General features: G+C 37.5%; 1 protein-coding gene across 2 annotated transcripts in view; it reads left to right on the top strand.

Annotated features, from left to right (window-relative positions):
• The window catches only part of Nox (NADPH oxidase), a 439,945-nt gene that overhangs the window by 410,884 nt on the left and 8,619 nt on the right, over nucleotides 1–20,442 (top strand). The window contains exons 13-18 of one of the 2 annotated variants that reach the window (XM_074181191.1): nucleotides 2,309–2,644; nucleotides 6,552–6,690; nucleotides 10,769–10,992; nucleotides 11,770–11,927; nucleotides 15,579–15,653; nucleotides 18,014–18,223. In XM_074181191.1, the coding sequence (XP_074037292.1) occupies nucleotides 2,309–2,644; nucleotides 6,552–6,690; nucleotides 10,769–10,992; nucleotides 11,770–11,927; nucleotides 15,579–15,653; nucleotides 18,014–18,223 (1,142 nt within the window). The remainder of the gene's footprint in view (nucleotides 1–2,308; nucleotides 2,645–6,551; nucleotides 6,691–10,768; nucleotides 10,993–11,769; nucleotides 11,928–15,578; nucleotides 15,654–18,013; nucleotides 18,224–20,442) is intronic. The other variant, XM_074181192.1, reaches the window with a different exon arrangement.

Below are 20,442 nucleotides of genomic sequence, written 5' to 3'. Positions count from 1 at the left end.
TTGTAAAATTGATATTTTCCTACTCATTTCAATACAATACGAAACAAAATTCAGCTTCGTGATTTCAATAATGTATATAACCCTGACTTATTATATTCCTCATAGTTATATATCGTTAATATATTATAATTCAGTAAACTATTGTATGTTTATGGATACAGTTTCTAGGTTAATTCATACCCGTATCCAAAAGTATCCAAATTCGACCCTCCACCGCAACCCACAAAGGTTTATTGTGGCTATTCACACTCGACCAAATAAACCCAGCTTCTTAACGAAGCCCGATTAGTTTGTATGGTGAGTGGTCTTTCAGGTCAGATGGTAAGAGTATGACTCTGGCGAACTCTAAAAACCTGACCCGGTCCACAGTGGGGCAGGCACAAAGTATGTGCTCTGCTGTTTCATCATTTTCCAAACAGAGGCGACATACAGTGTCTTCCGACAGTGCGAGTCTCTGCATATGATGATTCAAATGACAGTGACCTTTAAGAAGGCATGTTAGATATCGTAGTTCATCCCTACTGTAGTCCAACAACTGTTTGGTATCTAGTTTTGAAGGATGAATAAATGCCTTGGACTGACCCAATCCTGGAAGATTCTGCCAGATGTTCATAAATCTTCTTGCCATCCAGGTGTTCAATCTTTGTTTGGCAAAGCCTAAAGCGATGCCAATGACAGGTTCTAGTCCGATGAAGCTGCTTGCGGCACCCTCCTTTACAAGGGAGTCAGACCAGAAACAATCTGTTAAGTCTTCCTATCCTGGAGAGTCGTTTTAGACAATTTACTACCAATTCAGACGTTGCTCGGTAGGAGCCAAGAGCTTCCAACGCCGCTTGAATGTCCAAGAATATTTTTATTGACTTGTGTATGAGGTTAAATTCTTCCAATCTCTCCGCACACAATTCAATAACGCTTGAAATATAGTCGTATAGGTTCCTAGGCAGGTTGATATCTCTGTCCTGGGTCTGCGACTGAAAACACCTGCACCGGAACCGGAAGGTGTTTTTAATCCATATGTGAACCAACAACTATCTGCTCTTAATATTTCCTTCTTCCAAAGGATCTAGTCCTCTTTACTCGGGAACAGTACTTTATAAGGCAGTTCGTAGTTGACAGTTGGAGGCATAGAGTCAGAGGCCATTTCCAGAATGCTGTGACTTCCACTGTCAACCAACAGTCTTCTGCACTCTGCAATAAATTGATTAGTGCAATTGGCAATGTGCACAAGTCTATATGCAGTCCATCGGTTGTGAAACGTATACTTTAGATTTCACAAATCCGCACAAAAAAATAAAAGTTGTTATATGAGGTGATCTAACGCGTCATTCTAAGAGACCTTGTCTGCCTATCCGCCGTATGGAATAATTGCCATATCTTCAAAACAGCTTGGCACAATAAGGAGGTGTCCCATCTTGCTGAAACGTCACATCTGTTGAAAACACATTTGGATTCGTCTGAACTACTAGTATTCCATCAATCATGGCTCTGTTTTCGCAGCATATCCAGCTATAGAGGTCTTGTTGAGTATTCTCCCAAAAGTATTGGTTCTGAATGTGTTCAGTATGTTCAATTATTCCCAAGTAGATTCATTTCATGTATAAATGGTCCGATAATATGATAACTTAAGAAACAGCCTTAGAATTAAATATTCTTCATTTCATTTTTCTCCTTGAAGGGTTCCCAGTCCTGTTGCTGTGGTAGTTGTAGCACATGACCGTTGCTACTCGCCATGTGGGAGTTGTTTACGAACTCCAAATTCCTTCACCATAATGACATCCAGTCAAAATGTGTCGGAATCAAACACTTTACGTAAATAAATATCAGAGCGTGGACGATTCCAAACTTTTTGCAGTTATCTAGAATAGGTTAACTTGCTGTCAGAAGAGTCCTAAAATAGTTTTAATGAAATAAACAATGTAGAAGTAAAATTAGCTCTTTTAACACTGAAACATTGTTGATGGATAGCTTGGAGGCCCGATAGGTCACTAAAATGGTTATTTGTGATCTAAACTACTATACCAAATGTTATATTATCACAATATTTCAGCTTCCGACTGCACTTCCAAAACAGAATAGATATCAAACTGTACATTCTTTTATGGAACTGTCAGTTAATATATCAATACAAATATTGTATTATTTTCGAGATGTCTAATTATTAGATTTTCTCAATAGTTGAATATTCCAATTGAAATTTTCCAAAAGTCCAATTTCGTGTCACGGTTGTCATTAAGATATCTTTTCAAAAATACATTTTTGCTGAATGAAATATTTCTGTTATGAAAATTATAATTTTCTCTCTTGGCAGATTACATGTGGCTGCACATCAGAGGCGTAGGGCAGTGGACAAACAGGCTGTACGAGTATTTCGAAAGGGAGCAAGAAAAACTGCACAATGGAGAAATTCCAGCTTTACCTCCATCTCCATCCAAGAAATCTCCATCCAATGGTGGAATCAACAATAATCAAAGTCCCTTAAAAAAATTGCAAACTACCATCACCAGAACATTGTCGAATAAAGATATGACTAAAAAGCCCGGTATTCAGTTGGTGGCTTTTTCTCATGAAGCTTTCCAAAATGACGAACGTTCGAAATCGCCACATGGAGAGAATGATACGAATATGGCTTCTTGCAGTAACACAGGTAATGAAAACGATTTATTGAAATTATATATTCATTTTTGAGAACGTAATTGCGAAACTTTCATTTCTGTGTTAACTTAGGAAAAATTTCTCGGATATTTTATACGGCAACGATCAAAGGGTTCCAAACTGTTTATAGTTTCAATATTTACGAAATAACAGTTTTTCCCAGAAACAATATAGACTTATTGATTTTTTGCTTTTTTTCATCCACCTTAACACGATACCCTCGTTCCTCTAGTAGTTCTATGTTTGTTATATTTTATTTGAAAGTGGTATATTCTCAAACTGAAAGTGGTATATTTTTAAGAGATGTCAGTAGTGAGAAGTGAGAGTAGTGACTGCCCGCGCGAAGAGGCTACATAGCGAGAATGCATGCTTTATGGTGTGAAACATATCCGGAGCATGCCATGTTCTCCGCCCAAAATCTCAGGAATACTGTATCTCATCGTCCTCGGCAGGGTTAGATATTTCCTCCCCGGCCTGCTAACAGAGTGGTATGAGTGGCAATTCTACACCCATTGGTGTGACTGGAGAGGAGACTCGCATCATTCCACCAATCAGGAAATGCAGGGCACTCCACAGAATTAAGCCCCTGAAGCCACAAGAACTGGCTTGTTTGGATGCAGAAGTTCATAATGGTCTTACATCTGGCAAATCAGCACCGCCGTGTACAGCGCCGCTCAACCACTTTCCGAATCCCGGTCTTGCCTTTCGGAAGATTAAACGACGGGTACACAAGATGTAGGCTAATATCCGTTGCGCTCAGAAATACTCGAGGCTATAACTGTGACACCTCCGGGAACTGGAGGTCTTAGTTAACCCATTTGTTCAATATTAATAATATCAAACTTCTTACCTCTGGAGAAAATGATCTCCATTAGTCCTTGAAGATGGTGGAAGATTACACGCCTGCAATCGGTATAATACTGAAGATAGAAAAATGTGCAACGGTCCATCTCAAAAGAGGACGATGCGGGAAATACGGAGAGGATGTGCAGCTTGTAGATGGAAGCAACCTACACCATCTGGATGTCGGAGAGACGTATACTTACCTCGGGGTGGAACAACGCCACTCACAAGAGGTGAAAGCAGTGAAAAACACTCTCCCCGGCAAGTATCAGCACAAATTTTATTAGTTTGGACTTGTCAGATATGATACAATATGATTTGAAATCTCTTAATCTGACAATTATATTGAGCAATAAAATGAAAATAAGCCAAAACTAAAAAATTGAACAGTCAAAAAAAAAAAATTGAAACCAACTTATCCCTCTTTCCTCTCTCCGGTTCATCGGTTTGGTGAGAGTCGACCACTTTTTTGCTTCATTGAAGGTTTCCATAAGTTGTATATCTCTATGCTAGTTTGGCTGAATGCGTCGTTGGACAACATAAATGCAGCTTCTCTGAACTTCCCCGTAAACCAGTGTTCCTCAGCTTGGACCACTTGATGTTATATTGATGAGTCCAAAAATTCTGTGCTATTCCCGATTTGATAGTTTCTCCTCGCTGTGTGTTTCTCTTGTGTTCGGTAATGAGCACTTTCAATTGCCTCTTAATTTCACCAAAATAGGACTTGCCATACTCACAGGGTATCCGGTAAATGCAATTCTTGGAATCGCAGTCCGCGTTTGGTGATCTAGTTTTCATGAGGCTGCTACGGATGGTGTTTCCGAATCTGAATCAGGTTCTGATGTTACTTATTCTTGTTAGGAATCACACGTTAAAAGGTAAGACCTCGTTAATCCTTAGCTCGCACAAGTTTCGACTTCTGAGGGTTGTCGTTCGTAGGGGTGCGACAGCTGGTTAACGGAAAAACAGATTTTAAACAGATTTTTTAATTCTTTTTATCCTTTTCGACAATCCTCTGACGTAGGACAAGCACTGGTTGAGATAGCTTCTCTTCCTTGTGAGGCTCTTGGGTCTTCTAGCACTAGAGTCTTGATGAATCCTCTTTTGATAGATTGAAGATGGTTGGATTTGTGATTCAGATACCTACTGTCCCGTATGAAGATGTGTTCCACCTAGTGTTGGTGCTCTTCACCAGTACGTCTAAAAATGGCAATTCATTGTGTATTTCCTTCTTCACTGTGAAGGTGATGGAGAATTTTACGCTGTTGATGTGATTCTGAAAGGTATTTCCATGGTTCCATGCTATGAAGGTGTCGTCAACGTATCTCAATCAGCATCGGGGCTTCTTGTGGGCGTTTTCAATGGTCAGAGATTCAAATCACTCCATGTATATATTGGCTATAACTGGTGAAAATGGTGATCTCATTGGCAGTTCCTCATCTAGCCCAAATAATTCTTGTTCAGTTGGAAATAATAGTTCCGTACACAGCATCCTAATAAGTCCATAATTACTTCATACCGAACTAGTCCGGAGTCCGAACTAGTGTAATTCACCATGAAATATTGTCAACCACTTTCAAACAAACATATCAGCACAAACTCTGACAGATTAGGTCATCGGAACTTTTATGGGGAAAAAGTCACTGCTACGAATATGCTTGCCAATCCAATTCTACTCTACTCGTTGGGAGTAGTGAAATGAACCCAAGAGGAGATGTATCAACCCGAAAAGACCCGGAAAAGTAATGTTTCTCCATAGGAGTTTGCATCCCAAATCGACCGTTCCACGATTGTACTTCCTTCGACAACAGCGATGATGTGGACTTTTGAGTTTGAAGTGTTCGTATAATAGAATGGAGCCTGTAAAGTCATCTGCATGGTCCGGAACCATGAAGGAGTAGGAATTGGTGCATGTCTCTTCAAGGCAGCTGCCTGAGCAGCTGATGAACTTGGTTCAGTTTTTGACACTGAATGAGGTGATCACAAGTCTGTCACCGACTTGTTACCCCTTCAGCAAAAGCCCCATATAGAAGCCATAGAGATCACTTCACTCTTGCGGTAACACAAGAATGAGCATCTCCTCATCTTATCAAAGCCCTTCCTTTGCTATCTCTAGGTCGGGTGGACTGAAATCAGTTACTGAGGGTCATCCTGGCCCGCTAAGATAGGGTTCAACGCCCTAGTCTACCACAGTCGCGTGATGGGTATAGAGGATCTGACACAAGGTGCCGGGCCTGCCGCGAGGCTCCTGAGCCTCTAATGTACTGCCAGTCAGCATATACGGTCTCAGTCTATATCCATCGACATAAAGCGGCCCTCCACACTCCGAGGGATATTGAATCCGCTTCAAGGAAAGAGGAGTGCCAAATTTTTTGGAACAATTCATTCCTCATCCTCAGGCTCTTACAAGTTGATGGGCCTGATGTAGTTCTTTTCGACCATCAGAGGAAAAAGATATTTGCCGTGGAGTTTTCAGTGAGACGAATATCGTCCGAAAAGAAGTGGAAAAACGGATGAAATACCGATATTTTCTTTTCGAACTCCACAGATTCTATCTAGACCACTATATCAAGATATCGAAAGCACGCCGGCTTACCGTTCTAAGATAAATCCGAGCTAGTAGTAGTAGACCGTTGTCGGCTACCCAGCAGACGAAACGTTTGGTACTACAGTTTCCATTCAACCATGGCCTACTTGCCTGGATTTTATTATGTTTATTCATTAAATATTTTGCTCTATAATAGGTCAGACATTGTACAGTCACGTATGCCTCGTGACATTATACTAGCTTTCGATAAATGCGCAATTTCAAAGTCACCTATCTTGATATCTGTAAATGTTATCGATTTTTAATTTCCATCATTGCTCTATGGATGAGAAGCACTTCCAAAATATATAAAAATTGCACGATCTAATGTATATGTATACGACATTTATGGAGAAAATTTTTCTCCAATGAATTTCAAATGACTCAATATTATTTCATTTGAGTTTCATAGAATGATTCCTTTTAAATCATGTTCTTGACAATAAAAAAATAGTTTTGTTTGTTTCAGAACAAACCACCAAACCAAGAAAGCTAACACCAGAAAAAAGACTTCACAGACTACTCTTCACCAATAAAGCGCCATTGGAAAAATCTCTCTCGATGCCGGATATGCAAACAAAAGCTAAGAAAAGAGAGAGATTACTAGTGTGAGTGAGGGCGAGATCGTCCGAAATACTTATCTATTATTACAATTTCTTATGCATATACGTTCCTGCGAGGTGTGAGTAGATATTTATTTGAAACAAATTGTTTCCTGAAATTACTTTTTTTGGAACAACTTGTTTATTTTTCGCCGATAACGTTTAACAAAAATCAGGAAATCCACTGAAATACACTGGTGTATACAATAAGAATGATATAGGAAACTACTACAAATATTTTTATCGATAGGTTTATCCAATGCTTTGTGAAACCCTGTTTGTAACTTCGTAGTTGTCCTAATTCGAATTTGAGATTTCAGTGGAGTATCTTGAAAAATGTGATCCATATACTTACTCGTATATCTGTGGCACAACTTTATATTTGTATTTATTCGAGTAGCAAGAATTTGGGGGTTACTTCACCTAAAACGCGTTACCTACAATGTGCATATTCGAGATTTTATTTCCATACATGTTTTTGAAGCCTCAAACAGTATTTTTTTAAAATCAATAGTTTTATAACGGAACGTTATTACATTATTATTCATCTACTCATCTTTCTCATTAATGGAATGTAGCTTTTATGTTGGGTAGGTGATGAAATTGGCCGATACAGTTTACAAATACGCAACACGTGTTTTGCTATACAGTAGCTTCCTCATGCGTCTTCACGCTAACCTAGTTCTACCTAATTGAAGGTATATGTTGTATAACAATATAACAACAATATACGACCTACCTATCTAATGACTTGTCATTTTACCGGTTCAAGTACACACTAATTGAAATAATTAAAAAATAATGAACCATTTACCTATTTCCATATTAGAATACAGATTTAACAGAGTGAGATAATTCAATTCTATTTGGTAATTCAGTAAATTTTTTCAAATCTAACAATCTTCAAGTATGCAAACCTTCATCTTCCAAATATGATACGCCATAAGATAGTTTACAATTGTGGAAACTTCCCTATGGTCTTTTTTTCTTTTGGAAAATGGTCTCCCTGTTTGGCTCATATGAAGTTTTGGACAAGAACCACAAATCAACTTGTATACTCTTGATCTTTCCGATACTGAAGTTTTGTCTTTATTGTTTTTGATAAATTTGCTTGAAATATTATTTGTTCTGTAAGACACGTTCAAGTCTTTCTTCTTAAAAAAACGGGCGCGGTGTTATTGGTGGGTTTACCAAAGTATGTCAATGTCTTACGACTTTCCTTGAAGTGGGATAGGTCTGGTAAATGACGAAGTTGTTTGGAAAGAATGGAGTCAATAATATCTACCTTGTCCCCGTAGCTGACTACAATTCATTTGATAAAATTTAGTTCTTTCTGACAGTGGAATATCCAATAGTCTGTGAAGTATACTATTGAATGCTGCCACTTTATGCTGATAGGAATATGCCGAGGAATTCTGTATGACAATATCCGTATGAGAAGGTCTATTGCAAAATCATGTTTATTATTATTTTCAGTAAAAGTCAAGTCTAAACAATTCATTGAATTATACACCTTATTTTCTGTGGTGAATTCATTTGATGGGTGAATGGAATTGACAAATTCGACAAACTTGTCCAACTGACTAACTGTACCAATAAAATAAACTAAGAAATCATCTACGTATCTTACCATTATAAGAAACTGTTAATCATCTGATCATTATGAAAATAAATCATGAAAATTTCAGCTAGAAAAGACTCAACGGGTTTCTGATTGTTAGCCTTTCGCTGCATAAATAAAACTTTTCATTGAAATTAAATGATTTTGAGATAGAAAAATAAAAAGTGTATCCACAATTTTCTGTTTTTCAACAGGACTGCGTTATCAAAAAAATGTATTTTTATTCACTAATTGCACTGAACCTTGGTTTGGAATTACTGTAAGTTTCAGTTAACTATATGAGCATTTCTGAGATTTTCACCGACGGAGCCGTTACAAACGACACCTCAGTTCCAATAGTAAAACTAGTTTTGTGTAATTTAATGAGGGAATAGAGTTTGGGTAGTTGTAGGTTCATGATCACCGCCATACACTTATCACATCCATTCGTGACCAACTCAATTGACTTAAGGGTTTCCTTTACCTCTTTCTGATGCAGACTCAGAAATTACAGAGAGCACTATCAGGAGAGAATTTAGTCATCATACACTAGTCATATTCACATTTGATCTAACTTTCCTTATCGCATCCCCAGAGCATGTCACAATTTTTTTAATGGATCAAATGTTTTGCATTATCAGATGTTGCAGATTTAAACAAAGTAGAATACATTATATTCTGAAGCTCATAGTTTGGAAGCTAAAAATTATTTGAGTTGAAAACGAGCCACACTGAATGAACTTGTACAATCTATTGCCTAGGTTTCATAGGTGTTTTTGTGAAGTATACTTCAAAAAAGTCTTATTTTGCCTAGTTGAGTTTGAATTCGATATTCTCTTCATTTTGTATTTGTCTCATTCTACAATAACGATTACCTACCAGGTGAAGTTACAATTGGTATTTCTGTTTTTGTGAATTCTTGAGAAGCAATGGTTTATACGCTTCATGAACGGATTGAAATAGTGAGTTTGTATTACCAGATTGAAAATAATGCTAGAGCTGCTGCCCTTATGTTCAATGATAATCATCCAGGAAGAAATGTACGCCACAAAAACGTTTCGGAATTATTGAAAAAATTTATTGAAACTGGATCTGTTAACAATAAAAAGCATAACCGTTCAGGAGTTGTTTTCAGGACCCTTCACAAGTACAGATTCTATCCATATAAGATTTCAGAATAGTTTATGAATTGAACGAAGATGATTTCAATAGACGTATCGAGTTTTGTGAAAGTCTCACTGAACGGATCAACTTGCATCAGAATTTCGAATGAATGCACGTTTAGTTTGAATACAGTTTCGAATAGGCAAACTTATCGATATTGGAGCGATACGAATCCTCATTTATACCGTCAAGTTCATACCCAACGCCCTCAAAAACTGAATGTTTGGGCAGGAATTTTAGGTGACCACATCATAGGACTTTTTTTATCAATGATAATTTGACTAGTGATAAATATTTGGAATTTCGGAGAATCGAATAATACTCATCAATAGAGCAATTGAGGAGGATATAAATTTATTCGAAAACGAAAGAGTTTCTCAGCAGGATGGGGCACCTCCTCATTATGCAGCTCCAGTGCCACAATTTTTGGATGATCATTCTCCTAATCGCTATAGAGTGGCAGAAAAGGTCCTACAGAATGGCCACCAAGGTCTTCGGATCTCACTCCTGAAGATTTCTTTCTATGAGGTCATTTGGAGTCTAAAGTGTTTGAGATAGAATCAACAATATTGGAACATTTGAGAGAGAATATCATGAGGCATTGCAGAGAAATAACTCCCGAGATTCTCAACCATATGAAGGCGGCAATGGAAGCTCATTTGTACAATTGTATGGAAGTTAGTGGAAACGTTTTTGAACATTTACTAAAGAAAATTTTTTTCTTCTCATTTTCCAATCATCAGATTTTGATTCAAGAATTAATAAAAAATCTCTTTTTCTGATTTATTGCTTCCATATTTGTCTCTAGAATGAATATTTCAAAATGTAGCCTCCTGTACAATTGTTGACCGGTTTTTTTATTTTTCCTGCAAATCATTATTTCAGGATGGCTCATTTTCAACTCAAATAGTTTATAGCTCCGGAACCAAAAGCTTCAGACCATATGTTTAATACTTTGTTGAAATTTGTTCATCGTGGAGCATCTGATAATGCGAAACAACATAGGGTGATTCAGTTAAAAAAATTGGTGACATGCTCTGAGGGTGCGATAGAGGAAGTAACATCAAATGTGAATATGTCCAAATGTGTCCCCCTGTATACTATTGTTGACTTGTTTTTTTTTATTTTTTCTGAAAATCATTGTACCAAAAGTTATTCAGGGTGACTCGTTTTAAATGGAATGCACCGTAAAACGTCAAAAGCACTATTTGAATCCACTGTTGATTTCAATACTGGTTAACCATAGATTGTGTGAACAGTATCAGAATAACGAATCGCTGCGTCGGAGTATCTATATTAGATATGAATCGTGTGTTACAGATTACGTGAATACATGAGATCTGAATCTGAAAAGAGTTTCAACGAATGCCAGATCCGAAGAGCTAGATTGCAGTCACTAGGACTCGCCTATTTGAGCCCACAGAATAAAAGTTTAGCACAAAGTTTCAGATACATGCGAAACAAGCCAACTATTATCGCCTTCAAAACACCAAGTTTGGAAAACTGCGAACAGAGAGATTCAAGTAGTTCATTTGGAAGCGTGGGTAAGATTTTCCTAAATTATTTTCGATTTGTTATGAACAAAAATCGAAGTATTGAAAGTAACTCTCCCTCAATTCTAATAACATTCTATTACAGTTGTCGTTAAATTTAATTCGGTTGAGACCTTTCGTGCTTGAGACAAACGTGCTTGGCACGTTTGTTATTTTCAGAATTTTTCACAAGTGATATAAATCCTTGTTCATCTGCATATACTTAGAACCATTAACACTTTATATTCATATCATTCAGTAACTTTTTGAACCATAGGTGTCTTGAACTGCTGAACATAAAGCCGCTAATTCGACTTCTGTACTCGACATTGCAACACAATTTTGTTTCTTGGTAATCCATGCTACTGTACTACCAAAAACTTCTAACTTCAGAATAAAAGTGGTGCTCCATATATGTCATTTGATGAATTTGGAAACGATAAAATGACAGTAAAATCCAAATAGTAAAAAAACAGAAAATTAACTGTATGTATATCATATTGGACAGTTATTTCAAAATTACCAGACAATTAACTATCAGACAAATTACCAGACAAAATATGTCCATATACTACTACAGAAAGTCTGTTTTAATAATATTCAAATGAAATAAAAAATACACTAGGTTTTCACTAACTACATTTTATAAAATTGTTAATGATTATGCAGAAGAAATACATTATTTTGAAGTTCATTCAATAGTGGACCTTTCGAAAGGTATACCCTCCGAAATCATAGAATATGTGTATTCAAGTCAGATTGAGAAAAATACCTAATTTCCATTTACAGGTCGTCAGATGAGCTCCTTAAGTTTTACATCGAGTCCAGAACGGCAAGCCGAAGAAGGACGACTGATTCCTTTGTCTAGGGAAGGTCAATTGACGCCAAATTTTCTGCAGTTACATCAATTACAACCAATGAACTACCCAGTCGGCAAACCTTTAGAGGTGAGTTAATCATCTGCTTCAACTAGATTTTGTTTTTTATCAGTCCATAACTCAGTAGTCATATAGTTTGGTTGCTGAATTATTGTAGAGTTATTTAATTTTAGATTTGCTAGTAGGTAATGAAAAATTTGTTGAAGTTGTTGAGTGAGAATCGAGAGAACGGAAATCACTTCGGAATTCTGAAATTTAATAAAAGCTGTGAAATTTAATGAAAGCTGGTTAGCTTAGGCTCATAATATTGATGATTAGAAATTTGAAGGAATTGACTTGTTCTACTCCTTAAAATATTATAAGAATTGTCATATGGCGATTCCACTTCTTGTAAAAATTATTCAGCATTCCCAAACTACATCTCAACATAAAGAAAATAAACTTTCGAATAACTTGACTACTTGCCAAGACAAAGAAATTTTGGGAAAATATTTCAACTATGAATCAGTAATTAACTTAGGAATCGAAGAAAATTTGCATTCACCAAAAATCCATTCAGAGATGTGATTAATGATGTGGTTAATCTCCCCGATCCACCTAGAGAGCATCATGACTATTCGCAGTCCGTCAGACATTGCAGAATCATCCCAGCTTTAATTAGATACATTTTCTCGCGAAACGTATCTGGCCAAGGTTGGGATCGAACTCACGACCTTCCGATCGTGAGTCGTGCGCGGTACCACTGCGACAATTTACTGCTTTATCGTTATTGTTATTAGTATTATCATTATTATTATTGATGGAATATAATTTTTCAATACTTATTTTTCTATTCCCGAAGAAAGCAAATCCAAAAACACAAAAATCATAAAAATTGGTCCAGCCGTCTTGAGTTCTTTCATTATTATTATTATTTTTATTGATGTAATATCATTTTTCAATACTCACTATTCTATTCACGACGAAGACAAATCCAAAAAGAAAAAACATAAAAGATGGTCCAGCCGTTCTTGAGTTCTTCAATTATTATTATTTTCATTATTTCCATTGATTAATTATTATATTTCAATACTTATTATCCTATTCCCGATAAAAATCCAAAAAGACAAAAATTATAAAAATTGGTCCAGCCGTTCTTGATTTCTTTGATTATTATTTTTATTAATAAATTACCATAATTTCAATACTTATTATCCTATTCCTGATGAAGACAAATCCAAAAAGACAAAAATCATAAAAATTGGTCCAGCCATTCCTGAGTTTTTCAATTATTATTATTATCATTATTGATATTATTTTTTATCGTAGTTTGCGCTGGTCAGGCCCTATTTCCCGAAGCCCCGATACATTCGGAAGGGCGCCCCAGCATTATCAACCAACAACCACTCCCCACACCGTGGGGTAAGTGATTATTGGGTCCGAGAATCATGTGCCCAGAGCAAGCGCAGTGAGCCAAGAATGCATCTGTTCGGCTAAGATTTCTGCCTTGGTGCGGCAAGCCGGTATGATTTTAAGATTCGAGAGTAGAGAGGGCATCATTCCACCAATGACTCCAATAATCAGAACAACCATCTTGACAGAGTGGTCTGGATAAAGTCTGCGGAGTTCGAAGTGAAAATCTCGATATTTTATCCGTTCTTCCTTCTCTTTTCGGAAGATATTAGTCTCGCCAGGAGCTGAAAACTCCACGACAAATATCGTTTTGCTCTGGTGGTCGAGAAGGACTACATCCGGCTTATTAGCTTGTATGAGCCTGAGGGTAGGGAATGAATAGTTCCAATAAATTCGTCACTTCTCGTTTCCCACAGCGGATTCTATATCCCCCCGAGCGTAAGGCAACACCGGTGTCTTGTCAATACCGTTAGAGTGCCGTAGATGGTAATATAGTACTCTTAGGGCCACCTTATGTTGATGGATATAGGCTGAAACCGCATATGCTGAACATGCTGATAGCAAGTGCATTAAGATTTTGGGCGTTTCGCGGCAGGCACTGCACATCGTGTCAAGAACGTCTATACCCATACGGCGACTGCGGTAAACTAAGGTGTTGAAGACACCATCATGGCAAGCCATGATGAAACCCTCAGTTTCCGACTTCAGCCCACTCGACCTGAGGAAAGCAAAAGTCAGGCGCTTTGATAAGTCCAGGTCTCCAATGTCATTGAAGAAGACTCCTTGCATTGATTTATCCTTGTGTTTCCGCAGAAGTGAGGTGATCTCTGCGGCATTTATTTGAGCTTCTGCCGAACGGGTTCCAACTCGATGACAGAGTTGTAGTCACCTTGTTCAGTGTCGAAAACTAAACCGAGTTCTTCAGCTGCTCGGACAGCTGCCCTAAAGAGAAATGCTCCAATTCCTGCTCTCTCATTATCACGGACCATCCAGAGAAGGGGATCCGAACTTCTGACGTCTTTACAGGCTATATCCATTACCATTCTGTTATGTGGACACTCCCTATTGTCGGGGGAAGTACAACCGTGGAACGGACGATTTGGGATGCAAACTCATATAGAGATGCATCATTTTTCGGGTCTTTACGTCGCATTGATACAGCTCCTCTCGACTCCACTTCATTACTCCAAACGAGTAGAGTAAGATTGGAACAGCAAATATATTTGTTGCAGCAACTTTGTTCTTCCTCGACAGTTCTGATGACCAGATCTGTCAAAGTTTGTGCTGATACTTGCCGCGAAGAGATTTCTTCACTGCTGTTACCCGTTGTGAGTGGGTTTTTCCACCCCGAGGTGAAAAAACCTCTCTCAGGCATCCAAATGGTGTAGGATGCTTCCATCTACGAGCTACATATCCTCTCCGTAGTCCCTGCATCGTCTTCTCTTGAGATAGACCATTGCACATATGTCTATCCCGAATTTCATACCGATACCATGCGTGTACTCTTCCACCTCCCTCAAGGACTGATGGAGATCTTTCTCTCCAGAGGCATAAAGTTCAATATCATCCATATAAAACAAATGGTGACCTTGTGCATTCGGTTTCCGGGGTGCCACAGTTATACCCTCGAGTATTTCTGAGCGCAACGGATAATGGCAATAGTGAGATTCAGAAGAGAAGGGAACTGAGGGAATCGCCCTGAAATACACCTCTTCTGAAAGTGACCCACTCTGTTTGGACTCTGGATTGACCAGATGTCATGGTGAAGCAAGTTCGCCAAAGTGATATCACTTGATCAATGCATCTCACTATTTTGTCGGGTACCGCTAGGCATCTGAGCAAATGCAAGATGAGCTCTTGCGATATTGTATCAAATGCCTTACGGTAATCGATCCAGGCCATAGAGAGGTTACGCTTATATTGTATCGAGTCCTGCTGTATTATTATCATTATTATTCACTTGTCGTAAATTTTCTGTCGTAACAATTGTTAGTCATCGTATTTTAAACTTGTGACGTATGACTCAAGACTGATGACTGAATCCACCATCAATAATAAATGATATATTGGAAGTGCAACATGTATCGTCAAAAATCATGGCAGCTGGCATGTTTTCAAAGGTTTGGTTGAAGCTAATACATAATATATGATGATCATTGAAGATTCCTAGACTGGAAGCTGTTTTTGAAGATATAATTTCCTCAAGGGGAAGTGTCCGGATAAATTTAAGCCAAGCTTTGCTCATATAAAACATGTAGATAATATTTTTCATTGTAAGTGTAGGAATCAATTTTGTAGGTCATGTTATTTTTATATTTGAATTAACAGGTTAAGAGATCTGCACGCAGAGAAAATAGGGTGGAGGATGTAATCATAAGAATATCCGATTCAGCTGGAACAGAGGTGACAGTTGCATGTATAATCTAGTGCATCTTGTTTGAAATAACTCTAAATGCTTTGTATAACTGACCTGCTTGAAATTTTGTGTTGCATGAAAAAACAGCTTATAATTAATGAAAAATATATCAATGGTATCTGTTTGATGTAAAACTCACATCAGATTTATTGTCTGTACTATCGCTCGTCTTAAAATTGCGATAAACAATTGAAATGAATACAAGTTTCAAAATGCTGAATCTGTACCCTGAGAAACTTTTAAAAAAATGATTCACTCAACTGAAATTCAGTTTAAAGCCTATCATATGAAATTTATTGAAATAAAAATCACTCAACCCGATCTAAAACCTGACTCTAATTGAAATGGCTGTAGAAAAATGTTTAGGAATTTGATACTGTTGCGGGACTCAGGTCGTCCCAAGCAAAAAATAACGAAGCTATAGTTCAAGTAAACGATATAGTGCAATCTACCTTCCAACAGCTCCTCTTTAATATTATAGTTAGGGAGGTAACTAATTTTGTTATTCAATAATCATTTCTGATTCTATAAGAATCACAATAACTATATAATATAGGTGAGTGGAAAAGTAGAGATTCAAATAACAGGGTGATAATTGAAAATACTTCTGAACGAAGGGTAGTCTTGACTGACTAGTTAAGGAGAAATACGGAATATTGTTGGGGGTGCAGTCAAAGTACTGAGCTGTTGTTTAAAGAATACTCTTTGTTATATGGTCGAGCTTTCGAGAATGTTTATTCCCTTTATCAAGACATCTACAAGAAATTGAGAAACATTGCAGCAAAATTGTAAAACAAATAGGTAAAAAATGTACTTACTAACTTGAGGTTAGTAAGTACATATATAGATGGGTACAGATACTGATGCTGGTACAGATACAGATGCTGAAATGTTTCTCAATTTCTTGTAGATGTCTTGATAAAGGGAATAAACATTCTTGAAAGCTCGACTATATAACAAAGAGTATTCTTTAAATAACAGCCCAGTACTTCGACTGCATCCCCAACAATATTCCGTATTTCACTAACTTTCTTTGAAAGCTTCGGATGATTCTTCTTCCATATTTTGTTTCACTATCACTGTCGTTATTTAAATCAATAATAAATTTATTTCCACCATCAATATGGTCCAATCTCCTTATAGGCTTTTTTCAACTAAAATTACTTTTTTTTATCCTTTTCTGCCAGTCTTCTTGGGTAATATAAGATACTTCTTCTTAAATTAGCTCTATTACCTTCTTATCAAATTTTGGAAAATTATTTTTACGCCTGATGCTCTGTTTCACAAAGATGTGTAGTTTATGCAAAGAAGTAACTTTCAGACACAAACTGGAAGGAAAAGCCCTTCCGAAACAGCTACTTTATATAAACATTGTTAACAACGTGTTAACTCAGGGCTAGTACTAGAGTGCCACCAAGATTTGCCAAAGCCTCGGTAGATAATAACATTATCCTCAGATGGGTTAAAGGGTACGACAGGAGTAAAGTTAATCGCATTGCCGACTCTTTAGCCAAGGACTAAGAATTTTAGGACCCAGTGACACCTACGGCCTGATTACTTCGAAAATTGCGGAACTAGCTAAACGTCACACCCATGCTCAATCTCTAAAGAAATGGGATATGGAATCAACGGATTCAATCTTGTCAGAATTACCCTGGGCGACCCTATGAAGCTGGTGCCGAAGAAATATCTGGCGAAAACCAGGAAAAATCTACGCTTAACAGTAGGATTTCTGACTTGCCACTGTCAACTAAGAAAACACCTCCATAATAACGGCTAGTGGATACACCTCTATGCAGGATGTATGAACAGGAAAATGAAACTGTTATGCATGTCCTATTCGAGTGTCCGGAGTTATCGTCAATAAGAGACTGTGTATTCGGCGAGTCTTGGCCTACACCTGCCGATATAAAGGAGATGTCTCCCAGTGACCTGTCCACCTTCCTGGGAAGGACAGGATGGACAATAATCTAGGAGGACAACTTCTCGGGAGGATGATCAACGGATCACATGTGGCCTGAGTGTTGCGGGCCTACAGTCACCTCTACTACTCTACAGATACAGATATTAGCTTTTTTATATGGTTGGAATTGGCCGATAAAATTACTGAAAATCCACATCGTACGTATGAACACTTATGTGTCTGAACACGTCTGAAGAAGCTATCCTCTTCTATGGTGAAACAGATATCTCACAGTAGTGTTACTAAAATTGACTTTTTCAGTCATGTTTATTGCAATTAAGTGAAACAGTTTTTTTAATGCTTTCTATTTCTTTCTCTCCATGTTTCTTCAGTTGGTGAATACATTCTCCACTTTAAATATGGAATACATAATTTGATTTGTAGATTTACTTGGATGGTCCGTACGGAGCACCGTCGAGCCATATCTTCAGAGCCCAACATGCTGTTCTTATAGCAACAGGAATCGGAGTTACTCCTTTTGCATCGATCTTGCAATCTATTATGCACCGTTACTGGAAAGCCAGACATACATGTCCTAAGTGTACATATTCCTGGGCGAGTGATATACCAGCCACCGTCATGAACCTCAGAAAAGTAAGTAATACCTACTTCATCATTCGATCTATTTGATTTTACCAAACATCGTTACCTTTTCAATCCGTACTACGATAGTGGGTGCAGGTGGCTACAAGTTTAGTGTTTAATTTGTGGTCAAGTAAGGCATTTAGTGCTTGGAGATACTCTCATTTGTAAGTAAAAAATCAAACTTGAATGGAAAATCATAATACTTGTTAACGATACGTCAATATTACTCCTAATTATGCAAGAATTACTTTTCCAATAAATGAAATTCTGATTACTTCATATGATAATTCAACCAACCTTTCTTTTATAGATTTTTGTCAAAGAATCAAATGACTCAGGAATATTCTATAAAATTTCAAAAAATAGAAAAAAATTTAATATGTACTTCCCGAGAGGTATTCAAAAAATTAGAGTATATTATTAGAACTAATGATCTCCTAGAAGTATCGACTTTTTTTTTTATCCCCTTTTTTGTTTTTTTGTGAAACATTTGTCTGTTTATTACATATAGTAAGCGGGCATACTAGATTTATTTAAATTAACAATTCGTTCAGGCCACTCTCAACTCATCTACTTTATAGGTTAATGGACTGACACCCATCTGAAAACAACTACTCCCCTGGCTAATACCAATCAGGGCGTTGGATTATATTCGACAGGTGTCGGTGCAGGATTCTTCACAGAAGTATTTCCTGCATATGCTGTTGGCAATACAATTGTCGGAATCGATTTTCAAATATTGGAACGGGCACACTTGTAGGCCGGTTTCGGGATGTTTGGCCTCTCGTTAGTGCAAAGTAGTACTTATCCATCATTAGCATGAAATCGATGATTTCCCATGATTAAAAATTGAATTCCTTCCAGAGTGTCATTCCTCGAACTAGGCTGAAGCGAACCACAAACAAAATATTTGTGTTGAGTGAATTCATAATAACAATTGATGGAATATTCGCCATTTGATGTGTCAGAATAGACAACCAGTGAGACAATTTCTCCTAAATATGTTTCCTGGTCGATTGATTTCCACACTTGGTACGAATAAGTGGCCTCTCAGATCACCAGATTTATGAATGATTTCTTTCTTTGGGGATATCTGAAAAAATGTGCTTATAGGCATGAATTTTAGAAATCAAAAACTCTTGATGAAATAAGAGGGAAAATTATCCAACTTTATCCCCGCAATATGTCAAATGAACTCTGGGATATAAGATTATCTCTGCAACACGTAACTCCTCGACACTTTTGGGTGGCACTTCCTCCTTCTCCTGATGATGCTTACTTGATTAACAAATATTCGACTTGTTGTCCATATAACATGTTGTAACGCACGTTAAAATGCAACATTGCCCCATAAACAACAATTTATTTTACAACCGACAACACAGAACCTGTCATGCTTGCGCTTGCGACGTATAACCTCGATACCATCCTCATCTCTCTTTGCATCCATTACGTCACACGTGTCTCTCATTCTTACACACACACACACACCTTTATATGGAACATCAATTCTTCCCCAAATCTAAGGGTATTTTCCTGTCTTCTACAACGAAATGACGTTACAATATCCCTAACATTATACGGAAATCAAAAAATGCGGTCAAGTATAGAGAATGAGTCAATTTCGATCCCGACCAATCAACCGATATAAATATCAACAATTCGCGATTATTTTCAATATTCCACGTTGGTGCCGAGGCTAAGGACAACGTCTACCACGTCGACGACCTGAGTTCAAATCTCATACCAGTAAGCTTTTTTTATTAGGACCACGTGACTGGTTCGTGACAAAGGGGCGCGAGAGGTGAGGCGGAGTCCCAAGTGGGCCCGAGGAGTGAGGCGGAGTCCCAAGGGGCCCCACGCTCTTTGAATCTCTCCGATACTCATTCCATCCTGCATCGATTACGTCACATATTTCTCTCTTCCACTCACTAAAGTCTTTCTCTGAAACACTTACCAACGACACGCGACCTTAAAGTGGGCCAGAACCGGTGTAGTTCATCTACTCGTTAACCACTTTTCTCAGCAGCAATCTACGGTATTGATCAGACAAAAAAATATTAAAATCATTGGGAGTAGCGTAACCTGAGTATATATGTAAATACTACTACATCATTATTATCTTCTTTTTTTTCAATAAAATCGTTCAACATAATTTTTTTTATTTATTCTATTTTCAAGTTTTTAGTTTCCAATTTTTATGCACCCTAATGCCACACAGTTCTCGA

The sequence above is a fragment of the Leptinotarsa decemlineata genome, unplaced genomic scaffold (genome assembly GCF_025532065.1).
Source record: "Leptinotarsa decemlineata unplaced genomic scaffold, Ldec_3_MD MMD2_tig00026307_RagTag_RagTag, whole genome shotgun sequence".
NCBI classification, from domain to species: Eukaryota; Metazoa; Arthropoda; class Insecta; order Coleoptera; family Chrysomelidae; genus Leptinotarsa; species Leptinotarsa decemlineata.
Note: the sequence above shows the minus strand (reverse complement) of the source record. Positions and strands in the feature narration are given on the sequence as shown.